Source organism: Zea mays, chromosome 7 (assembly GCF_902167145.1).
Source record: "Zea mays cultivar B73 chromosome 7, Zm-B73-REFERENCE-NAM-5.0, whole genome shotgun sequence".
Classification (NCBI taxonomy): domain Eukaryota; kingdom Viridiplantae; phylum Streptophyta; class Magnoliopsida; order Poales; family Poaceae; genus Zea; species Zea mays.
The window spans coordinates 169569085-169591394 of NC_050102.1; the positions used below are offsets into that span (position 1 = coordinate 169569085).

General features: G+C 57.8%; 1 protein-coding gene across 1 annotated transcript; it reads right to left on the reverse strand.

The window, feature by feature from the left end:
• Positions 1-14999: 14999 nt before the first annotated feature.
• Positions 15000-16541, reverse strand: LOC103633350 (protein BZR1 homolog 1-like). The gene is made up of 2 exons (NM_001157723.2): positions 16137-16541; positions 15000-15944 (listed from the first exon to the last, which is right to left on the reverse strand). Exons 1-2 carry the CDS (start codon positions 16371-16373, stop codon positions 15228-15230), a joined length of 954 nt encoding a protein of 317 aa, NP_001151195.2. The 5' UTR covers positions 16374-16541; the 3' UTR covers positions 15000-15227.
• Positions 16542-22310: the final 5769 nt, after the last annotated feature.

The following is a 22310-nucleotide window of genomic DNA, read 5'->3' on the forward strand; positions in this document are numbered from 1 at the left end:
CCTGCAATTTGGTCAGTCGGTGTGGTGATTTAGTCAAGGTTGCTTCTGAGCGAAGCCAAGGCCTTGGGCAAGCCGGTGATGTGTCCGCCATAAAAAGGGGGGCCTCGGGCGAGACGGAAGTCTCTCGAGGTCGGCTGCCTTCGGCCGAGGCTAGGCTCGGGTGAAGCGCGATCGAGTCACTCGTGTGGACTGACCCCTGACTTAATCGTGCCCATCAGGCCTTTGCAGCTTTATGCTGATGGGGGTTACCAGCTGAGAATTAGGCGTCTTGAGGGTACCCCTAATTATGGTCCCCGACAGTAGCCCCCGAGCCTCGAAGGGAGTGTTAGCACTCGCTTGGAGGCTTTTGTCGCACTTTTTTGCAAGGGGACCAGCCTTTCTCGGTTGCATTTCGTTCCGGTGGGTGCGCGCGAGCGCACCCGCCGGGTGTAGCCCCCGAGGCCTCGTAGGAGTGGTTACACTCCTTCGAGGTCTTAATACTTCGCTTAACGCTTCGGCTGGTCTGGTCGTTCCCTCATGCGAACTGGCCGTAGCCCGGGTGCACGGTCGGGGCCCAAGCTCTCGGGCTGGTATGTTGACGCTGTCAACGATTTGGCCGGAGCCGGTTTTTGCGAGAGCAGCCCCCGAGCCTCTGCACAGGGCGAGAGGACGATCAGGGACAGACTCGGCTTTTTACATACGCCCCTACGTCGCCTTTCCGCAAGGAGGAGGGGGGGAGTGCGCCATGTTACCCTCGATGGGCACCGAACATGGTGTCTCCGGTGAGCTGCAAGCGGGTAATCCGAGTGGACGTCCGTGCCCCGTTCGTTGGGGGTCGGCTAGGGGCCCAGAGGCACGCCCAAAAGTACCTGCGGGTGACTTGCCGGACCCGGTCACCTGGCGACGGGGTCCGAGGGCTCGATGCCTCCCTCCGATGGGATTCCGTTACAAGATCGTTCCCGCTGGTCTCGGATATGTCCTAGGGTACCTCGGGAGCGCAGCCCGAGCCTCGGTTATGTATCGAACGCACCCCTGGTCATCCCTCGCTCGGTGTCTGAGGCGACTGTGAACCCTTCGGGGGCCAGCCTTCGAACCCCTGATCAGTAATGGACGCGGAGCCCGAGTAGCCTGAGGCGGCCGTGGAGCCCTTCGGAGGGCCGGCCTTCGAACCCCTGACCAGTAGTGGGTGTCGGGCCCACGCGATCTGAGGCGGCTGTTGAACCCTCGGGGGGCCAGCCTTCGAACCCCTGATCAGTAATGGGGGGCGCGGAGCCCGGTTCCTTCGCGGAGAAGGATCCCTCTCGGGGTATCCCCCTTCCCCGGTCCCTGTTGCAAGAGATAGAGAAAGAGGAAAACGGAAAAGGATACGAAATCAGACGACATGGCGTACCTTTTCTGACGCGGTTATTAAGGCGAAGGTGAAGCGTCGCGCGCTCCTTCTGCCAGAAGCGCCGCGTGTCCCGCCGCGGAGTTAATGCGACGGGGCGAGTGGTTGGCGGGGCGGCCGCTACGCGTGCGCGAGCCGTTTCGAGGAACGGCTGTGCCGCTTCGCGTTTTTCGAATCCTGTATCCGGCCCAGGCGGCGTGCTGGAAACGGTTTCGCCCTGGCCTTCATATACTCGAGAGGGGGCCCGGTGACGGTTCTTCACTCTGCTCCCTTCTTTTCCCTTCAGGTTTTCGCCACCCGGGAAACTTTAGCCGGAGGAGAGGGAAACCACCTTCCCTGCCCCCCGCGCCGCCATCTTCTCCATCTTTGGTGATGGCGGACCGAGTGACCATAATCCCCCCGCGCGATCCGTGGCCCTTCTCCACGGTGACGGCGAGCGATCTGGAGGAGCTGGTCGGCGAAGGTCTGCTCCGCCCCCTCACCGACAAGCAGCGGCCAGAGTGGATTCCTCCCGTGGGCGGAGCCGCTCCGTCCCCACCGCCGGGGTATGTTGTGAGCTTCGTCTCCTTCCATGAGCGGGGATTTGGTGCGCCGGCGGGCCGCTTTATGCGGGCCATCTTGTTCCACTACGGGGTGGAGTTGCACAACCTCTCCCCCAACTCCATCTCGCAGGCCGCTATTTTCGTAGCGCTATGCGAAGGGTACTTGGGGATTGCTCTCCATTGGGATTTGTGGACTTACTTCTTCTTCGCCGAACCTTTCGCCTTGTCGACGGGGGAGAGGAGGATCCGCGCAGCGGTGCGGGCCGGCGGCTGCATTCTCTTGTTGAGGCAGTCGCGGGCGTTGCAGTACATTCCTGCCATCCTCGCGTCTTCGAACAAGGGGTGGCAGCGCCGGTGGTTCTACCTCCGGAACGACGGTGAGTTGCTCCCACCGTTTTCCCAGCGAGTAGTTACAGCTGCCACCGACGCCTGGCGCCACGGGACCCCGCACGAGAGGCAAAAAAATCTCGAGCCCCTTCTCCAGGCCCTGAAGGAGTTGCGGGAGGGGGGACTTACTGCTGCGGGAGTGATCGCCGCCATTCACCGTCGGAGGGTGCTCCCATTGGCGGAGCGGCGGCTGTCGCTCTGGGAGATGACCCCGGGAGCCGACTGGGAGGGCTCACGGATGTCCCCGGATCCTCTTTCTTCCGACGCCCTCCAATGGCGGGTGTCGGCCGCGATGGGGAAGCCGGACCCCCACGCATACTCCCAGCTTCGGATGCGCCCCGATCAGGGGTGCGTGACTTTGGTGAGCGTCCGCTCCTCCTTTCTTCGTATGTCTGGTTGCTCCAGGTCCTTATGATCGGGTTCCTTTCTCCCCTCCTTTTAGGATGTGGGGTGTCACAAACCCTCCCTGCCACGGGTTCCGGAGGACGCGGTGGACCGTGCAGCGCGGCGGGTTGCCGCGGAGGAGAAGAAGAAAAAGAAGGACGCGGAGAAGGCCCGGGCCCGCGAGCGGAGGCGGGCTCGGGACGCCTTAGAGAAGCGCCGCCGCCAGCAGGAGAGGGACGGACTCCCGAGGGAGCCGTCGCCGGAGACGCCCGACGACGATGACGACGACGATGATGATGATGATGATGATGATGTGGCCGCCCGTCTTGGCCTCAGCCTCGGCCTGGGGTGTGGCCCAGAGCCGTCGGTCCAGCCCCCGAGCGAACCGACTCCGTCAGCCCCCGAAGTCGGGGCGTCGGGCTCCCGACCCGAGGCGCGGGGGCGAACCGAGAGGCCACCTGACCCCTCCGCCGGAGGAGCTGAAGTAGTTCCGGGGGTCCAGACCAAGGCGTCTGTTCCCCAGAGGCCGCCGCTTGTGCTGGGGGTGGCCGGGAGTGACCCTCAGGTCGTCGCTGTCGTGCCCGAGGAACCTGTTTCCCAGGCGCCCCAAGCGCCGGCGAAGCGGACCTCGGTGGCCGTTTCGAGAGCTGGGATCCAAGAAGGCTCTCCCCAGGCGCGGTGGATCATGGCCCGGAGTGGGTGAGTACCTCGGAATGTCTTCGTCTTGGCCTCCCATTCGTATGTTTTGGTTGTGATCCCCTTCCTTTTCTATCCAGCAAGCGAAGTCACGGCCAGACCGACCTGGCACCCCGGAAGGCCCTCAAGACGGCGCCGAGCTGTGCGGCCAGCGCCACTCAGCCGACCCTCTCGCGGGGCACCCCGACATCGGGGGTTCGGGCGTCGCTAATCTCGGAGGAGCGGGCTCCCGAGGCCGGCTCTTCAGCCGGAGCGGCGATCGTGGTTGAGGAGGCGGCTGACGCCCACACGGCTCTGAGCTCGCCTGTCGGGCCGGTCATGCCGGCGCCCGCCACCGTCGAGGCTGCCGCCGTCCTTGTCGAAGGGTGCCCAGCCGCCGCCAGTGCCGGGATGACTGATGCGTCGGTGCCCAAGACCTCAGAAGAGGTGGGCGCGGTCGCGCAACCTGTCCCGCCGGGCGACAGCCTCATCGCCGTGCGGCGGAGCCCCGAGGCCCGGCGCCCGTTGCTCCGATTCCGGACCCGCGAGGCCTCGGACCCCGTCTTCGTTCTTGATGATGAGCAGGAGGACCAGTCCTGGGGTGAGCTCCGCGAGTGCGCAGAGACGACGATGGGGTCGCTCCGGGCGTCGCTGGAGGTCTTCTGCAGAGACGTCCCCAAAATCCTCCAGGTAGCGGTTTCGGGCATCCCTTTCTTCCTTCTGTATGATACTCGCTGTGACACCCTGTTTCCTTTTCCCAGGATCTGACGGACCGGAGCGCCGCTAAGTCGTCATTCATCCGCCGTGAGGTTGATGTCTGGGGCTCACTGTGATCCCTGAGGTCTTCGCTTGCCGGGGCTACCACGCGCCTTTCTCAGCAAGATGCCAAGGTGGCGGATCTCCAGCTGTTATGCGCCGACCTGAGAGCCGAGGCGGCAGCGGCGCGTGCGGAGGCGCAACAGCAGCGATCGGAGCTCGTCCGGGTCGTCGAGGAATGGAACCGGCTTCAAGACCGGGCTGCCGAGGCCGAAAGCCGAGCCGAGACCCTTGCGGCCGACTTAGCTGCAACCCAAGTCGCGGCCTCGGAGCATCGTGCCCGAGCCGGGAGTACGTCTCGGTCCTCCCTAGTTCTTTTTCTTGTCCGTTTCCCTTGCTTGTACTTGAGGTATCTCTCCTGGCTATTTGCAGAGCTTGAGTCCGCCCTTGATGAGTCCGCCAAGGCGCTTGCTGAGGCGCTTGCCGGAGCCGCTGAGCAGAGGGAGGCGGACCTCGCGGTCATGTCCGAGGCCGTCTCGGACTTTTACCGTGCCCTCGGCTCTGATGACGTCCCTTCAGGAAGCTCCCCTCAGAGTCGCCTTCGGGCCTTGAGTGGTCACGCCCGCGGCAGAGTCCGCGAAGCGCTACACCACGGCGTCAGGCGGGCCTTCGCCGTGCTCGCCTCTCACTACGTTGTGGATCTGGAGCGGGTTAGTGAGGGGTACTGCCTTCCTGACGAAGACGATGCTGCTTTGGCGGAGGTGCAGCGGCTTGACGCGGTTGCCGCTGGCCCAAGCGCGGTGCTGGCGACCACCTTTGAGGCGGAGGTCCTTCCTCCTGCGACGTCACCGGAGGCCGAGATGGATCTCACCGATGGCGGGGGTGTAGTTGAAGGCGCGGCTCCTTCCCAAGGCGGCACCTGATTCTCGTTTGAACAGTTTCTTGTTGAACGTGTGTCTTACCACGGCCGCTGAGGCCTGAACACTTTTGTCTTTCTTGCATGGAGTCGTACTCTCCTCTCTTTCCGTCTGCGTGTTCGTCCTAGCTCGTCGATAATAGAGTGGCTTCTCGAGTTGGGCCATTCTCCGCGGCAGGTGATGAGTGAGGTATCCCTAACCCGGAGGTACGGGAGTTCCTCGGCTCAATCGGCCTTGCCATTTTCATGAACCCGCGTTCGCTCCTCGAGACCCGGCTTCTAACATAGCCAGGAGAACGTAGCTGGGAGGACGCAAGAGGCTCCCCCTCTTTTTTTTTGATTAAAAAGATCTCGACGCCGAGGGGTTCGATCTCGACGCAGAGGGGTTCCCCCTTTTTAGCCCCCGAGGGAGGGTCGGGCCCCGCTATGGCGAGGCCGACCCTTCCTTGATGATCAAGGCGCAGAGGCTGCCTGACGAGTCGGGCCCCGGCCCAAATATCCAGCGAGTGTTCGGCGGCATCCCTCGGTATGCCGGGCGTGTCCGAGGGACTCCACGCAAAGACGTCGGCGTTTTGCGCGGAGGAAGTCGACGAGCACTGCTTCCTATTTGGGGTCGAGCCCGGGACCGATTCGGATCTGCTCGGTGGTGTCGCCACTGGGGCCGAGGGGGACGGCCTTGACCGTCTCCGCTGGCTCGAAGCTGCCGGCATGGCGCTTCACGTCTGGGACCTCCTTGGAGAGGTTCTCCGGGTCGGCGATGAGGGCCTCGGACTCGGCGAGGGCCTCGGCGTACTCCACGCACTCCACGTCGCATTCGAACGCGTGTTTGTACGTGGGGCCGACGGTGATGACCCCGTTGGGGCCCGGCATCTTGAGCTTCAGGTAGGTGTAGTTGGGGACGGCCATGAACTTCGCGTAGCATGGCCTCCCTAACACGGCGTGGTAGGTTCCTCGGAACCCGACCACTTCGAACGTCAGGGTCTCCCTTCGGAAGTTGGAGGGTGTCCCGAAGCAGACTGGGAGGTCGAGTCGCCCGAGGGGCTGGACGCGCTTCCCAGGGATGATCCCGTGGAAGGGCGCAGCGCCTGCTCGGACGGTGGACGGATCGACGCGCAGGAGCTTGAGGGTCTCGGCGTAGATGATGTTGAGGCAGCTGCCCCCGTCCATCAGGACCTTGGTGAGCCTGACATCGCCGACAACGGGGTCGACGACAAGCGGGTATTTCCCCGGGCTCGGCACATGGTCGGGGTGGTCGGCTCGGTCGAAAGTGATGGGCTTGTCGGACCAGTCTAGGTAGACTGGCGCCGCCACCTTCACCGAGCAGACCTCCCGGCGCTCTTGCTTGCGGTGCCGAGCCGAGGCATTCGCCGCATGCCCTCCGTAGATCATGAAGCAGTCGCGGACCTCGGGGAATTCTCCTGCTTGGTGATCTTCGTTCTTGTCGTCGTCGCGGGCCCTGCCACCCTCGGCGGGTGGCCCGGCCCTGTGGAAATGACGCCGAAGCATAACACACTCCTCGAGGGTGTGCTTGACGGGCCCCTGATGGTAGGGGCACGGCTCCTTGAGCATCTTGTCGAAGAGGTTTGCACCTCCGGGGGGCTTCCGAGGGTTCTTATACTCGGCGGCGGCGACAAGGTCCGCGTCTGCGGCGTCGCGTTTCGATTGCGACTTCTTCTTGCCTTTCTTCTTGGCGCCGCGCGGAGCAGACGTCTCGGGAGCTTCTTCCGACGGGCGGCCCTGGGGCTGCTTGTCCTTTCGGAAGATAGCCTCGACCGCCTCCTGGCCGGAGGCGAACTTGGTGGCGATGTCCATCAGCTCGCTCGCCCTGGTGGGGGTTTTGCGACCCAGCTTGCTCACCAGGTCGCGGCAAGTGGTGCCGGCGAGGAACGCGCCGATGACATCCGAGTCGGTGATGTTGGGCAGCTCGGTGCGCTGCTTCGAGAATCGCCGGATGTAGTCCCGGAGCGACTCCCCCGGCTGTTGCCGGCAGCTTCGAAGGTCCCAGGAATTCCCGGGGCGCACGTATGTGCCCTGGAAATTGCCAGCGAAGGCTTGGACCAAGTCGTCCCAGTTGGAAATCTGCCCCGGAGGCAGGTGCTCCAACCAGGCGCGAGCAGTGTCGGAGAGGAACAGGGGGAGGTTGCGGATGATGAGGTTGTCGTCGTCCGTTCCACCCAGTTGGCAGGCAAGGCGGTAGTCCGCGAGCCACAGCTCCGGTCTCGTTTCCCCCGAGTACTTTACGATAGTAGTCGGGGGTCGGAACCGGGTCGGGAATGGCGCCCGTCGGATGGCCCGACTGAAAGCCTGCGGACCGGGTGGTTCGGGCGAAGGACTCCGATCCTCCCCGCTGTCGTAACGTCCCCCACGCCTGGGGTGATAGCCTCGGCGCACCCTTTCGTCGAGGTGAGCCCGACGGTCGCGTCGATGGTGCTCGTTGCCGAGGTGGCCCGGGGCCGCAGGCGCGGTGTTGCGCGTGCGCCCGGTGTAGACCGAGGCTTCCCGCATGAATCGGGAAGTCGCGGCATGAGGTTCCGAGGGATATCCTTGCCTTCGGGATGCAGTGCTCTCGGCCCGCCGGGCCGCGGCGCCTTCCAGGAGATTCTTGAGTTCTCCCTGGATCCGCCGACCCTCGGTGGTTGACGGCTCCGGCATCGCGCGGATGAGCATTGCTGCGGTTGCCAGGTTCTGACCGACCCCGCTGGATGCGGGCGGCGGCCTGATCCTGACGTCGTTGGCGACGCGGTGCTGGAGACCTTGGGGCAGATGACGTATTTCTCCGGCCAGGGGTTGGCCCACCCATGCCTGTCCGACGTCCCGACGGATCGGCTCAAGCGCTCCCGTTCCCTCGTTGAGCCTGGCCTGCGCCTCGCGGACTTGCTCGAGTTGTGGGTCGTAACCCCCCGCCGGAGCGGGGACCACAGCTAGCTCCCGTGGGATGTCGGCGCGAGGCACCGGCCTAGGGAGATCACCATCCTCCGGCATGCCAAGATGGTTGCCTTCGGTGGGATTCCCTAGCTCGATGTGGAAACATTCGCGGCTTGGGCCGCAGCTCTCGTCGCCAAGGCTGCGGCTTGCATCGGAACAGTCGGACAGACAGTAGTCACATGCGGCCATGAAGTCCCGCACGGCACTGGGGTTGCCAAGTCCGGAGAAATCCCAACCGATGCTGGGATCGTCACCTTCCTCGGACCCAGAGGGCCCGTAGGTCGAGACGTCCGTCAGTCGGTCCCAAGGCGATCGCATACAGAACCTCAGTGGGGTTGCACTCGCCTCAATGAGAGCGCCCGCCAAATCGAGGTCGTTTGGCGGGTGGAGGCCGAGTCGAAATGACGCAAGATGGGAGTTAGTCGTTACCTTTTGGTCGACGAGGAGCGACGTAGTCACATCGGGGACTGGTTGCGCCGTCATCTCTGGTTCGAGGGCGACGTCCTGCAGGCTTTCCGCGAGCGCGCCGGCGTCGTCTTCTTGCTCGGGGTCATCGTGCCGCGGGGGGACGGCGCTTGCCTCCGTCTTGAACGCGAGGTCGATGTCCGGCGTGCCTTCCGTCGGGGCGTCGGGGGCGTCGATTCGCTCGACGACCGGCGAAGCGTGGCCTCCCGTCTGGCCTTGACGGCCCCGCCTCCTCCTCCGTTGGCGGGGGAGAGAACGGAGCGAGCCCGAATATAGCTCTTCCACCATGCGGGGAAGACGTCGTCGATTCCGCCGCCGGCGGGCGGGTCGTCGGCCGCCATTGTCGTGGTCGCACGGCGGTGGAAGAAGTATCATGTCGTAGCTGCCGTCGAAGGACATGAACTCGAGAGCCCCGAAACGAAGCACCGTCCCGGGCCGGAGAGGTTGCTGGAGACTGCCCATCTGGAGCTTGACGGGGAGCTATTCGTCAGCACGCAGCAGGCCCCTACCTGGCGCGCCAACTGTCGGCGTTTCGAGACAGGGGGGTCCCTAAGCCGACGAGTGAGTGTGCTGCGTGCCCCAGCCCAGATGGGTCGAGCGCGTGGGCGAGCGCGGAGGGGGGAGAGGCGAGGCGGCCGGAGCCGAGCGTGAGAGAGGTGGAAGTCCCGCGGCCTTCGTGTTCGTCCCGCGCCCAGGTCAGGTGCGCTTGCAGTAGGGGGGTTACAAGCGTCCACGCGGGTGAGGGAAGCGAGCGGCCCCAAGAGAGCGCCTGTCCCGTCCTCGGTCCCGCGCGGCCAACCTTCTCTGAGAAGGCCCTGGTCCTTCCTTTTATAGTCGTAAGGAGAGGACCCAGGTGTACAATGGGGATGTAGCTGAGTGCTACGTGTCTAGCGGAGGGAGAGCTAGTGCCCTAGGTACATGCCGATGTGGCAGCCGGAGAGATCTGGGCATCCTGCTGGCGTGATGTCGTGGCTATCTGTGGTGCGGCGGAGCCTGATGGAGGGACAGCTGTTGGAGCGGTCGAGTCCCTGCTGACGTTGTCCTGCTGCCGTAAGAGAGCTGGGGGCCGCCGTCGTCATAGAGCTCGTGGAGCGCCATCATTGCCCCTCTGGCGGAGCTGGCCGGACGAGACGCCGGTCTTGTTCTCCGTGACCCGAGTCGATTCGGGGTAGGGCGATGATGACGTTTCCTGTTGACGTGGCGGTCTGTGCTCTAGGCAGGGTGACGTGGGGTTTCCTCCGAAGCCGAGGTTGAGTCTTGCCTTCAGTTGCCGTGGCCGAGCCCGAGCCAGGGGGTCGGGCGAGGCGGAAGTCGTCCGGCCGAGGCCAGGGCGGAGTCCGAGCCCTGGGGTCGGGCGAGGCGGAGTTTCGTCGTCTTCCGGGTCTTAGCCTGAGTCCGAGCCCTGGGGTCGGGCGGAGCGGAGTTCGCCGTCTTCCGGGTCTTAGCCCGAGTCCGAGCCCTGGGGTCGGGCGGAGCGGAGTTCGCCGTCTTCCGGGTCTTAGCCCGAGTCCGAGCCCTGGGGTCGGGCGGAGCGGAGTTCGCCGTCTTCCGGGTCTTAGCCCGAGTCCGAGCCCTGGGGTCGGGCGGAGCGGAGTTCGCCGTCTTCCGGGTCTTAGCCCGAGTCCGAGCCCTGGGGTCGGGCGGAGCGGAGTTCGCCGTCTTCCGGGTCCTAGCCCGAGTCCGAGCCCTGGGGTCGGGCGGAGCGGAGTTCGCCGTGGCGCCTTTGGCAAGGCCTAATTGCCTGTCAGACTCACTCTGTCGAGTGGCACTGCAGTCGGAGTGGCGCAGGCGGCGCTGTCCTTCTGTCAGACTGGCCAGTGGAGCGGTGGAGTGACGGCGGTCACCTCGGCTCTGCCGGGGGCGCGTGTCAGGATAGAGGTGGCAGGCCACCTTTGCGTTAAATGCCCCTGCAATTTGGTCAGTCGGTGTGGTGATTTAGTCAAGGTTGCTTCTGAGCGAAGCCAAGGCCTTGGGCAAGCCGGTGATGTGTCCGCCATAAAAAGGGGGGCCTCGGGCGAGACGGAAGTCTCTCGAGGTCGGCTGCCTTCGGCCGAGGCTAGGCTCGGGTGAAGCGCGATCGAGTCACTCGTGTGGACTGACCCCTGACTTAATCGTGCCCATCAGGCCTTTGCAGCTTTATGCTGATGGGGGTTACCAGCTGAGAATTAGGCGTCTTGAGGGTACCCCTAATTATGGTCCCCGACAATAGTCTTCGTCGATGACAGCACGGTCTCCACAATCGCATCGAGGCGGTGAGTCCATCCGTCTTTCTGTTGCTACCTCCTTCTCCGCATCCGTCATTGGTGGAGGATTCGGGGGAGGAGGTACCCAACGCTTAAAACGCTCATGACTGGTCTTTCCACTCAACCAATTAACGAAAAGAAGATATCGAGGGTCAAATTTATCAGGACCATCGATCCACTGGAAAAAGAAACACTTCTGATGTCCCTAAAATAATGGAAAGATGCACTATTACATATCTACAAAATAATGAATGCGAACAAAATTAAGTGACAAGTCATAAGCTACGTACGTCCAAAGTGCCACAAAGGTAGTAGCAGCGAGCAGCCGTGTCTGGATGTTGTGATTGATGTACCCAAGCCAGTCTGCCACAGTCACAGTTAGGCACGGGGAGTTCAGGAGGAACAGGAGCATCCTTACTAGATACGTCCGGATATAACTCCCGAGGACGACCTCTCTTCTGCCACAACGCCTCTCGGTACATGTCTTTCATCTAATAAACGATTATAATTATCACTTGTACTTATTATGTTTTATAATAAGTTTACACAAACTAATAATCGAAATGATAATATAATAGGTGTATACAAATTATTAAACTAACAACCCAATATACAAAACGAATCAGTTGGAAATCATACCTTGGCCTACGAAGTGAACCAACTCAAATCTTTCAATCTAGCAAATTTTCACGAAGTTTGGAAATGGGATGAAATGAGCTGCTCTCGGCCAGCCGCGCGGGCGTTTTTATAGGAATTCGTAGCTCGGCGCCAAGATCTGTGGCGCCGAGCTACGAGGCCGCGCCGCCGCCGCGTCAGAGCCAGGTCAGCCCTAGACGCAACTAGCCGTTGCGGCCACGTCACAGCTCGGCGCCATAGGCTGTGGCGCCGAGCTGTGTTAGCTCGGCGCCACGGCCTATGACGCCGAGCTAAGGGTCTAAAACTGCATTTAAAATTTTTTTAGGTCTAAACGTGATTTTACTTCTGTTTAAGGGCTAAAATACAAAAAATTCGGACGGCTGGGACGGTAGAGCACGCCGACCACGTGAACTGGCAAATGGACCCGCGAGGACGACGGAGGACCTCGGGCTACATCCTCAGCATGTGTTAATTAGTGAGAGAGTATCAAGGTTTAGATAGCGCCCGATTGACCATGATAACGCATAAAGGCATGATGGAGAATCCGGGATAATGCATGATGGGGTTCGGACGACTAGTTTCACCCTTGGGGGCTATTTATACCCCTCCAACTTAACTTCTTGACATGTCTTGCCTCTTCTAATAGATGAAGCATTCACTTGAGAGTAAGACCCTTTGTCTATTACTAGAAGATTAGAAAAGCGATAAGCTTATGGTTAGCGACCTATTTACTGTATAGAGATTGACATGTGACCCACACGTTAGACTTAGACCTGACATAGTTAAGCGAGAGTATAGTGTTTGATACTTTTGGTGATCGGCATCAACTAGATGGCATGGTGATGATTGGAAGTGTGGTGATCACCTGGAGAGTTTGTGGGCGACTCGACTTGGGATTTTACATGATTATGAGTGGTTTCACCTTGATAGAACGACGAAGAACCAGCTCATAGAGAGCATTTGGTCCTTACAAGGACCAAGGGGCAACAACACCCTTTGCGCGAGTGCTCTAAGGAGGATCAGTGAAGAGTGCCGACTCTCAGAGACCACAGTAAAAACATCACAGAATCTTCTAACCCCTGCTTTACTATACACATTTATTTCTGAGCAATTTTACTTTAAGAATTTATATTCTTTGAATAGTCGTGGTAGTAGATGAGATTTCAATTAAAACTTATTTTAAGCAAGAATTCTTAGAGAAGATCAATTTACCTTCTCTTGGACATCGTGGTCTTTTTAGGTCCAATGATCACTATGAACGCGAGACTACGGTTAGCTGTCGAACTAATACTATGCCAGTCCAACGCCTCTTAGAGGCCCACACACTGGCCCTTTTTGTTGTACCCTTTTTTGCACTGGTGCTAACTGCAATATATCTCTTATACTTGTGCATATGAGTTAGTTTCTATTCAATTATGTTTAAGGTGGAACTTTATGACTTCTCTAGGTCTAATGCATGTGCATAGGAAAATCACCTAGTGTCACTTAACTAACCATTATGGACTTAGAGTTTGTCTTTTATAGTACGACTACTTATTTTAAATCCAATCACACACTCTGCTATGTTTTGATTCGCAAAACAAAATGTCCTAGCAATACCTTTGTCTAGAGCTCTTGCATTTTGTTTCTCTCCTTCCTCTTTTTCATGTTGAGCACTGATTTATTCTTGATGTGCATCACAATCCTTTTTATGGTTGTCAATCTTACACTATATTCTCGATACTCGGTTGTATTGTCGCTAGCCCGAAACACCGTTCTCCACTCTCCAGATAACCGGATCCTCTGCAGTACGTCCAGGCCACTGCCATGTGGGCGCGGGCAGTGACTACTGCAGAGGATCCGCTCGCCTCTCCGGTAGGCCGCGGCGCCGCGCGGCGCACGAGCGGGATCATTTAGTTGTGATATACTTTTTATAAATAAAAAAAAGAGCACTCCGGCGACCAGTCGGGCGTCGGCCGACGGCGCTGGCAGGGCGGTCCTAAAACAAAATTCCAAAATCACGCGTCGTCGTCGGGCGTTCGGTGCGGCGGCCACGCGCGACTGATTACTTGATTAGACAATCGCACATGCGCCACGGGGGCCCGCCCCTGTGCACCATCAGCACAGGTGCCAACCGGCCAATCGGGCAGGGAAAGAGCGTGCGTGCACGGTGCGCAGCTGCCAACCGGCCGTCCGGTGCTCCCGACTCGCCCCCATCCGTCTCTCTCCCTGCATGGCGCGGTGCAGCCGCAGGTCTGGTCGGGGTGGCACGCAGCTGCAGGCAGTAGCCCGGTCCGTTCCGTACGACCAGGTCTCCGGGACAGGAAATACTGTACGCGGTGTAGAACTAGTAGCATGGTAGGGACACGGTGGTAGGAGGCTAGGGCCGCGTGAACCCCCCACCCCCCTACTGGACTGGCCATGGAAGCTTGCCGACGTGCGCAGCCATTGCGGGACTGTGCGATGGCACTGTTGGAGTTGGGTCGGCCTCGCGCAGTCGCGCTCGCGCTCGCGCCACGCCGCGGGCGGGGTGCAATGCATGCGTCGGCCAGGACCAATAATGGGAGCAGCGCGCGTACAAGGAGCCCATCCCGTGTCTGCCTCCTGGACGCGACCGCTCGAAGCCCGATACGACCGCTGGCGGGGACGGGACCGTTCGTTCCATCTCCTCTCCTCTACTAGAGCCCAAGATGGGCTCTGCACCGTGCTCCAAAATAATAGCACACCCCAGATGCCAGCAACGAACGAGAGGTACGGCCGAGCAGCCGCCGGCTCGTGCTCCCCAATGATTTTTTTGCAGCTGGATGGACCCTAATTACGTCCCGTTACCGTTACGGTTACGGATCGGTGGATCTGGACGATTTATTGTTTCTCTAATTTAAATAAACTTTGACCAGTGTAATCCGGCACAGACGAACTAAGGCCTTAACCTGTGTTGATTGATGCCTGCGCATTTCGTGTAGGTGCTCGCGCACGCTGCGCCAACGGAAGATTGGTTTGGCGCGGAGGCAACAGCATCTACAGGAAACCCGCCCCCGCCCGTAGCTACCGACTGATTGGGAGTTCCGCTCGTCTGTCGCTGGAAATGGAGTAACATGTCTGTGGTTTGTGCAAAGCAATGCCGGCCATTTGGCATGATGGCATCTGTAGATGATGCGCATAAATAAAAGGGGGCAAAAAAAGCATTGGCGTCCAGTCAGAAATCTCAGGCGCGCGCGCGCGCGAGTGTTCGCATCTCGCAGACATGCTGTCGGCAAAACCGGTCAGATAGTGGTGGACAGTCGGATGAAGTACCACTCTGTACGCAGTGGACTAGGAAGAGGCTAGGAGTAGCTCACATTCCCAGAGAAGATACTCCCACATCATTAAAAAAAAAAGAAGAAGAAGAGAAGATACTCCCGCTGTAATAAACTGTCAAAAATTAACCAAATAGTACCGCGAGTAATACAATACATTGTTCTACAGCAACATGAAGTGCTAGGGATAAAGAGAGTAGTGTAAAATGCCGTACAGTCACTGCCAAGAGAGACAAAGATCCAGGCACGAAGTCCAGCCCATCCCATCTCTTTTTTTTTACCCACGAGGGAGGTCACGAATTCTGAGGCCATTCTTTACTTACAGAACAAACAGTGAGTAGATGCCAAAGATCCAGCTAGTACTACATCCGAATGGAGTCAGCATACAGTCTGTGATCAATAATGCAATGCAATACAGGCGGACGGACGGACGAACAACGATTGTTCTTTCACCTGATCAGCTGTTCATGAATGAAACAACAGCGTCACCTACGCCCTACACCGAATGTGCCTCCGATCGAAACTCAGCACGAATGCATCCACGATTCTTCACGCGGCTACGACGCTACGTAGTAGTACACATTTTTTTTTATCTGCCAATCGCGGCATTGCAGTACGGGAGCTCAAAGATCCAAGCTTTGCTTGCTGCCAATCGCTTCACTTGGCGCCGACGCCGAGCGTGAGCTCGAGCTCCTCGGCGGCGACCTCGTGGATCCGCTCGCCTTCCCACGGCGTGACGACGCGGCCCTTGTCGAACTCGAACTCCTCGACGGCTGCCGTCGTCCCGTCCAGCTCCATGGAGTCGGAGGCCGGGTGGACGAGGTTGTACGTGGGCGACGCGGGCGCCGTGGTGGCCTGGAAGCTGATCCACCGGGCGGAGTCGACCGCGGAGCAGACGTCGGACTCGTCGCACTCCGGGATGGTGTCCGGGTGCTCGCGCCGGCGCGCGCGGGTGGGGCTGGCGGGGGCGGAGACCGCGAACAAGGGGTGCCGGAAGGGGTCAGCGGCGACGACGGCGGCGGCGGCGTCCCAGTTGGGCCTGCGGACCTTGGTGGGCGGCCGCGACGCCGCCGCCGCCGTGGGCGAGGAGAGCGGCGGCGTGACGGGCGCGCTGCTGGACACGCGGAGCGGCGGCAGGTTCGGCAGGCCCCGGAGGAACGGGAGCAGGGAGGCGGCGGCCGCCGCGGCCGCCGCGGCGGGGTTGTGGGTGCTGCTGCCGCCGCTGCTGTGGTCGAGGCGCGTCGGGCTCGGGAAGCTCGACGACGCCGGGCTGGCGTGGTAGGACGGCACCGGGCTCGGGAAGCTCGAGGACGGCGCGCTCAGCAGCTGCGACGACGAGCACGGGCTCAGCATCCCCGGCGGCGGCCTGCAACCCTGCCAAGACCAAGACCCAAGGATCCGCACATCAGCTCCTTCGTCCGGACTCCGGACCGGACCTGCACATCCCACTCCCACCGGATCGGCGCGCGGACAAACGCCCAGCAAGATCCAGGAACCGGAGAGAGTTCGGATCGGGGACCAGGAACAGGGAAGTGTATAAAAAGCGTCGAGATAAAGCTCGCTCACCTTCCGGTAGGTGGTGCCGTCGTCCTCGACGACCCACCCCGCCTCGCGGCAGAGCGCCTTGAGCACCTCGTTGTTGTCGCAGTGCTTGGGCAGCTTGTAGTTGCCGAGGGCGCGGAGGCCCGTGAAGATCTTGGCGGCGATGGCCCTCCGCCGGCGCTCCCGGCGCTTGTTGTTCTCCCGCTCCTTCCACGTCGGCGTCCGCCCCAGACCTCCCGCCGCCGCCGCCCCGGACGTCATGGTCTGATGCTCAGCCAGCCCCTTCTCCCCGAGGCCCCGACTTGCCTCCCCTTTTCTTTAATGGAGAGGTGGTGGGTGGCGTACTGCACAGTGTTGACTACAACGACTAGTGGAGGCGGGAGGGAGGCGACTGAGAGGAGGGAGGTGGCTGCCTGGTGGCGCTGTAGTAGTAGTAGAGTAGGAGTAGAGTGTTGTTATGTCATGGCATGGCGTGCGAGCTGCTTTGAGCTTTTCCACTCGCGGGCCCGGCCGGGCTCACGATCACGAGGGTGGTACCGTAAGCTTATTACTTTATTGCAACTGAATTGGCTAGATTCTACTGGCACGGGCCATGGTGGGTGTGCGTGGCCTACTTTTACCTCACCTCCCTGAAGCCTGTGGTCTCTCGGCTCGGCTCGGCTCGGCTTTTGGGGTGAGCGCCAGACGAGAGTGTGCTGCTGCGCTGCGCGTGAGCGAGGCGAGTGCAGTTGGGTAGGGCCGGTTGCCGGGTAGTATGTGCCTTGGGATCTGCGACGGCGAGCTTCACGGCGGCGATTCCACCGTCGTAGGCGTGCAGCAATGCAAGCGTCGTGTGATGTCTGCAAGAGCGAGTAGCTGTGCTGGTACGCTTCTTTTGCAAAGTGGCGTACTACGTACGTACTAGGCACTTCATGCGCTGCCGCAGTGTATGTACTCCTCCATACTGGAGTATTTCACACGGGGATTTGATGACCTCAGTGGAAGGGATTATTAGCAGCAACCGCAGGCCGAGCTCCAGTGCTCCACAGTTCCAACTCCAAACAATGGCGCGTCCACGGCGCTCCGCCACCATCCGTTGCCAGGTGAAGACGACGACGCATTGCCCTGTTGGAGATCCTAGTACGGCTGATGTCCTCAGTCGTTCGTTGCTCCCCCGTAGTTAACCAACCAGTCACGGGGGAAAAGTCCTGTCCTGAGTGTCCTGAGCCATGTCGCCTCTGAGGTCGCGATTAGGATAATCCGAGACAAGGCTGTCAGTGAGACAGCCAGTGACAGCGCCTTCAAAGCTCCGTCGCTTTGACCGGACCGGACCCGAAACACTCATGATTCACAGTAGTGGGACGCAGTGCACGGGACGGACGCCGTGGCCCACGCTTCGTCCGCAGCCACTCGTCGTGGCGCTACATCCTGCCGTCCTCCACGCTTGTGAGTAGCGCTGCAACTTGGGCCGTGCCATGCCGGCCCGGCCCGATCCCGCCGTGCTTCGGGTCTCAATTAGTCGGTCTTAGCAAGCACGAAATAAAATCGGACCGTGTCTTATCGGGCTTGATGAGTAGAAATAAGGCCCAGCACGGTCCTAAAACACGATGGGCTTCTGTCGGGCTGTGCTGGCCCAGGCACGACACGCAATTTAAGCAGTGAACACAACAAGATTACCGCTGGGCGTCTGGGAGATCCGGAGATAGCCGCTGGAACACAATAAGATTGAACACAGCAGAACACACCAGGAGATAGCGCTTGGGGAGATGGCAGACACGACAGGAGATAGCGCCCGAATTTTTTGCATTTTAGCTTTTTTTTTAGAAAAAAAATCACGTTTAAATCTTAAAAGATTTTAATAGCAATTTTGGACCTTTTGCTCGGCGCCATAGGTTATGGCGCCGAGGTAACACAGCTCGGCGCCATAGCCTATGACGCTGAGGTACGTGCTACGCTGGCACACCCGGACGCCGTGGCGCTGACGTGGCACCGAGCTCGGCGTCATAGATCTTAGCGCCGAGCTCGGTTGTATTTCAATAGTTTTGTTGGAAAGTTATAAGCACAAAGCTTGTCTAGCTTAGTTGGTAGAGCACAAGGCTCCTCACCTTGTGGTCTTGGGTTCAAGTCCCATTGTTCTTCGTCTTGTGGTCTTGGATTCAAGTCTCATAGTTTGCATTTCAATTTTTATGTCCGTCCATTTTTTTTTTGGTCTTTGTCGTAAGCTCTGATGGCGGTTACAATTATGGGCTAGCCTTGCGGGTGCTAGCCTTTTTGTCTGTCTCCACTGTAAGCTGCGGCTCTTTCGAACCGAACAAGTTTTTACCAAAAGCTGCGGCTCTTTGTCAAAAGCTGGGTTCTACACGAAAGTACTCCTGCTACGACTACGGGAACGCTACTGTTCCAAATCCATGCGTCGGCCTGACAAAGAAACAAGTGCAAGAACTCCCCCATTGAGTTTGTGTTCTAAATTTCGAAGAAAACAAATAAGTTGACGAGCGAAGCGGACCGTTCCCTAACCACATTAGAGTTTCGCATCTACAAATTCACTTGTAATCCACACGACATCGACATCTCATTGTAAATCTTTTATGATATGTAACCACCAAAAAATAGTAATATTGTTGCTGATCAGCGTCTATGTTTTTTCCCTTCTTATGGACCTTTTTTATAATATATATAATAGATATGCAGAAAAGAAAAATAAATAGGAAGACCGAACGAGGTCGCTAAAATATAGTAGTACTATAGCGCAGGGCCCAGGTCAAGGAGGCTGAGAGACCGTCACGAAGAGGAGACGAGCACGCTCCACGGCGCGCGTACGATTTTTTCTTTTTTTTTGTATTTTAGCTATTTTTCGGGAAAAAAATTCACGTATAGACCTTAAAAAATATAACTAATGAGTTATTTAAAAAGATAAGTAGTGGCAAAGATAAAAAAATCTAGGTGAGAAATAAATTTGAACGGACACACCAGCGACATAAAAAAACAAATTAAAATGCAAACTGTGAGGCTTCAGGCTTCAACTCACAACCACAAGGTTAGAAGCCTTGTGCTCTATCAACTGAGCTACATAGGCTTCGTGCTTATGTCTCCAACAAAAATGTTGATAACACAACCGAGCTCGCCGCCAAGATCTGTGGCGCCGAGCTCGGTGCCACGTCGACGACACGCGTCCAGATTGTGCCAACGCAGCACGTACCTCGGCGTCATAGCCTATGGCGCCGAGCTGTGTTACCTCGACGTCATAGGCTATGGCGCCGAGCAAAGGGTCCAAAAATGATATTAAAATTTTTTAAGGTCTAAACGTGAATTTTTTTTTGAAAATTGGTTAAAATACAAAAAATTCGGAGATAGCGCTACCCGTTTGCTCTTTAGCGATTATTACAGTTCACATGAAAGAATCTCCGATAGCATCAATGCAGACACGACACTGCGACGCGAGCGGAGCAACTGGGCGTGCGCGCTCCGCTTGCCGCTGGCGTGCGCGAGCGCGCCTGGGAGATGGACGCTCGTCGCTGGCGTGCACGAGCGCGCCTGGGAGATGGCCGCTCGCCGCTGGGCGTGTGCGAGCGCGCCTGGGAGCGCCTGGGAAGTAAGGAAGAATGGAGATGGCCGCTGGTGGCGTGGGCTAGTGGCGGCTGGTGGAGAAGACGAATGGATGGTGACTGTGTTCGAAACCCTAAAATGTGACCAGGCTGGCCTGAGCACGGCCCACTATAGCGTGCCGGGTTACTTGGGCCGTTGGGCCACCAACCAGAGCACGGCCCAGCCCGCGAAATGTGCCGTGCTGGCCCGTGTAATTTTTGTTCGTGCTGGATCGGGCTCCGTGCCACTAATTTCGTGTCGGACTCTTGCTGGCTCAGCAGGCACGGCCCAAACCTGCAGGACTAGCTACGCCCACCGTCCGTGGCTGGTGCGCCCGGCAGTGGTAACTGGACGGAGACGGACGGTACAGTACAGAGCGGGGACGGGGGACCATCTGGCGCCGCCGTGAAGGCGCGGACCGTGTGCCGGGATCCGCCGCATACCGTTGGAGTTTGACCACAAGAACACGAGATTCAAAGGCCGTAGAAGGAAGATCGTGTGGTTACAGGGCCGCGGCCCGCGGGTAAGTGTTGCTGTCCAAGGGCCAAGGCCCGTCTTCGTGTGGCCTATAGGCTGCTACCGTACCAATCCTACCCAACGGCCCGACGATACCTCTCGGCTCGATTTCATTTCCTGGCCCGTCTTTATATGGAAAAAAGAAAAGAAAACTTTCGGTGCGGGTAATGGGCACTCCTAAATCCGATCACATACTCTATTGCATCTTGGCTGGTAAAAGAAAATGTCTAAGCTTATACCTTTGCCTTAAGCCATTGCATTTTCCTTTTCTCCATCTATTTTTCATGTTGAGCGATTGTTCTTTTTTTTTCCTGTGTGGCCATCACCATCCTATTTTTCAGGTTTGAATCTAGGATCTAACAGCAACCTCGTCCATGTGAAATAAAAGCGTCTATCAAGCAAAACAAAAAGTACGAGTAAACTTGTTAGGGAAACAAACTCGTCACGCCAATCAACGAAATCTGATGGCTCCATCCACATAGTTCGATCTTCAAGGCCCAATCTACAGCCTATATATGTCAATAACCCACTTTCTAAATAAAAACAAACGGGCCAACAAAGGGGTTGAAAATGATAAACAGGCCACATAGCAGAAATTCAGGTCCTGAATGAGTCTGCGCGTGGGCCTATGTGGGCTGCCACTTGCGCCTCACCTGTGCCGCTGTGCGCCGTCGAACCAAAGATAGAATTTCGACATACCCTTCTCATTGTTGAATAACGTAGTTGTCGTAGATCCCCGATCCGGACTCCGAACCCTCCCAACAGCAGTAGGGACGTGAGAAGTTGTAGAAGCCCGCTCCCTTCCCAGCAACCCAACACAGAGAGGAACAAGAGACACAGTGGATGGAAGCTCTTTCTGTCTATCTTTATTATGAGAGGTATGGGTACATATATATAACCTGTGTACCCTCTAAGTGCAGTTTCGGTATTAGCCCATTAAACCTCTTTTAGGGTTTCTCAACACTCCCCCTTGGGCGAATACCGTGACAACTTATGTCTCATCAAAACTCCGAAAAACCCAGTGGGAAAAAATGGAGAAAGAGAGCATAGTGCCACTCGATGTATTGCACTTGTTGCCTCGTTAAAAACCATCTGTGAGAAACTTCAGGAAAACTCACATTGGGAAAAAGAGTACAACAGGTGTCTTCAGGACAACTATAACCTTCAAGGTGTATAATATACGATCTTCAGGTCGAATTGTAAGGGCTGAAATTCAGAGGTGATCTCCCCCTGAACTCTGCAGGTCTCTCAAATGCCTCATCCCTATACCTCGTACACATTTTCTGAATGTGACTGCAGGTAAGGATTTAGTGAATAAATCAGCCAGATTATCACAAGACTTGACTTGCACGATTTTTACCTCACCCTCGTTCTGGAGTTCATGAGGATAAAAATACTTAGGACAGATATGCTTAGTCATATTGCTCTTAATATAGCCCGTTTCCATTTGTGCAACACATGCAGCATTATCTTCATAGATAATGGTGGGGGTATTTACGGTGTTATAACCACATGACTTCTAGATGTAGTTAGTCATCCGTCGTAGCCAAGCACATTCTCGTGCGGCTTCATATAGTGAGATTATTTCTGAGTGGTTAGTAGACGTCGTTACTAATGTCTGTTTGCACGATCTCCAGGATACAGCAGTGCCACCGCATAGAAATACAAAGCCAGTCTGAGATATACCATTATGGGGATCTGACTGATATCCAGCATCAGCATAGCCCACCATAGTCTGGTCCTGATTCTTTGGAAAAAACAGGCCAAGATCTTGAGTGCCTTTGAGGTATCTAAGTATAGTCTTAACACCTACCCAATGTCTTCTGGTTGGGTCTGCACTGTATCTAGCTAGTAGATTTACCGCGAATGCAATATCAGGCCTGGTGCAATTCGCAAGGTACATCAGTGCTCCAATAGCGCTAAGGTAAGGAACTTCAGGTCCCAACGATTTCTCATCATCACTCTTTGGTCTAAATGGGTCGGTATCCATTTCAAGGGATCTCACGACCATCGGGGTCTTTAAAGGGTGAGCTTTAATCATATTAAATCTCTCAAGGACCTTTTTACAATAGGTCGACTGGTGTACAAATATTCCTTCTGGGAGATGCTCGATCTGCA

What these genes read in the sequence shown, in the direction of transcription:
- LOC103633350 (NM_001157723.2), bottom strand. Translation starts at nt 16,373, where the DNA reads ATGACGTCCGGGGCGGCGGCGGCGGGAGGTCTGGGGCGGACGCCGACG. An exon ending in ACGGCACCACCTACCGGAAG is followed by an intron (nt 15,945 to 16,136) that starts GTGAGCGAGCTT and finishes TGGTCTTGGCAG; the next exon opens with GGTTGCAGGCCGCCGCCGGG.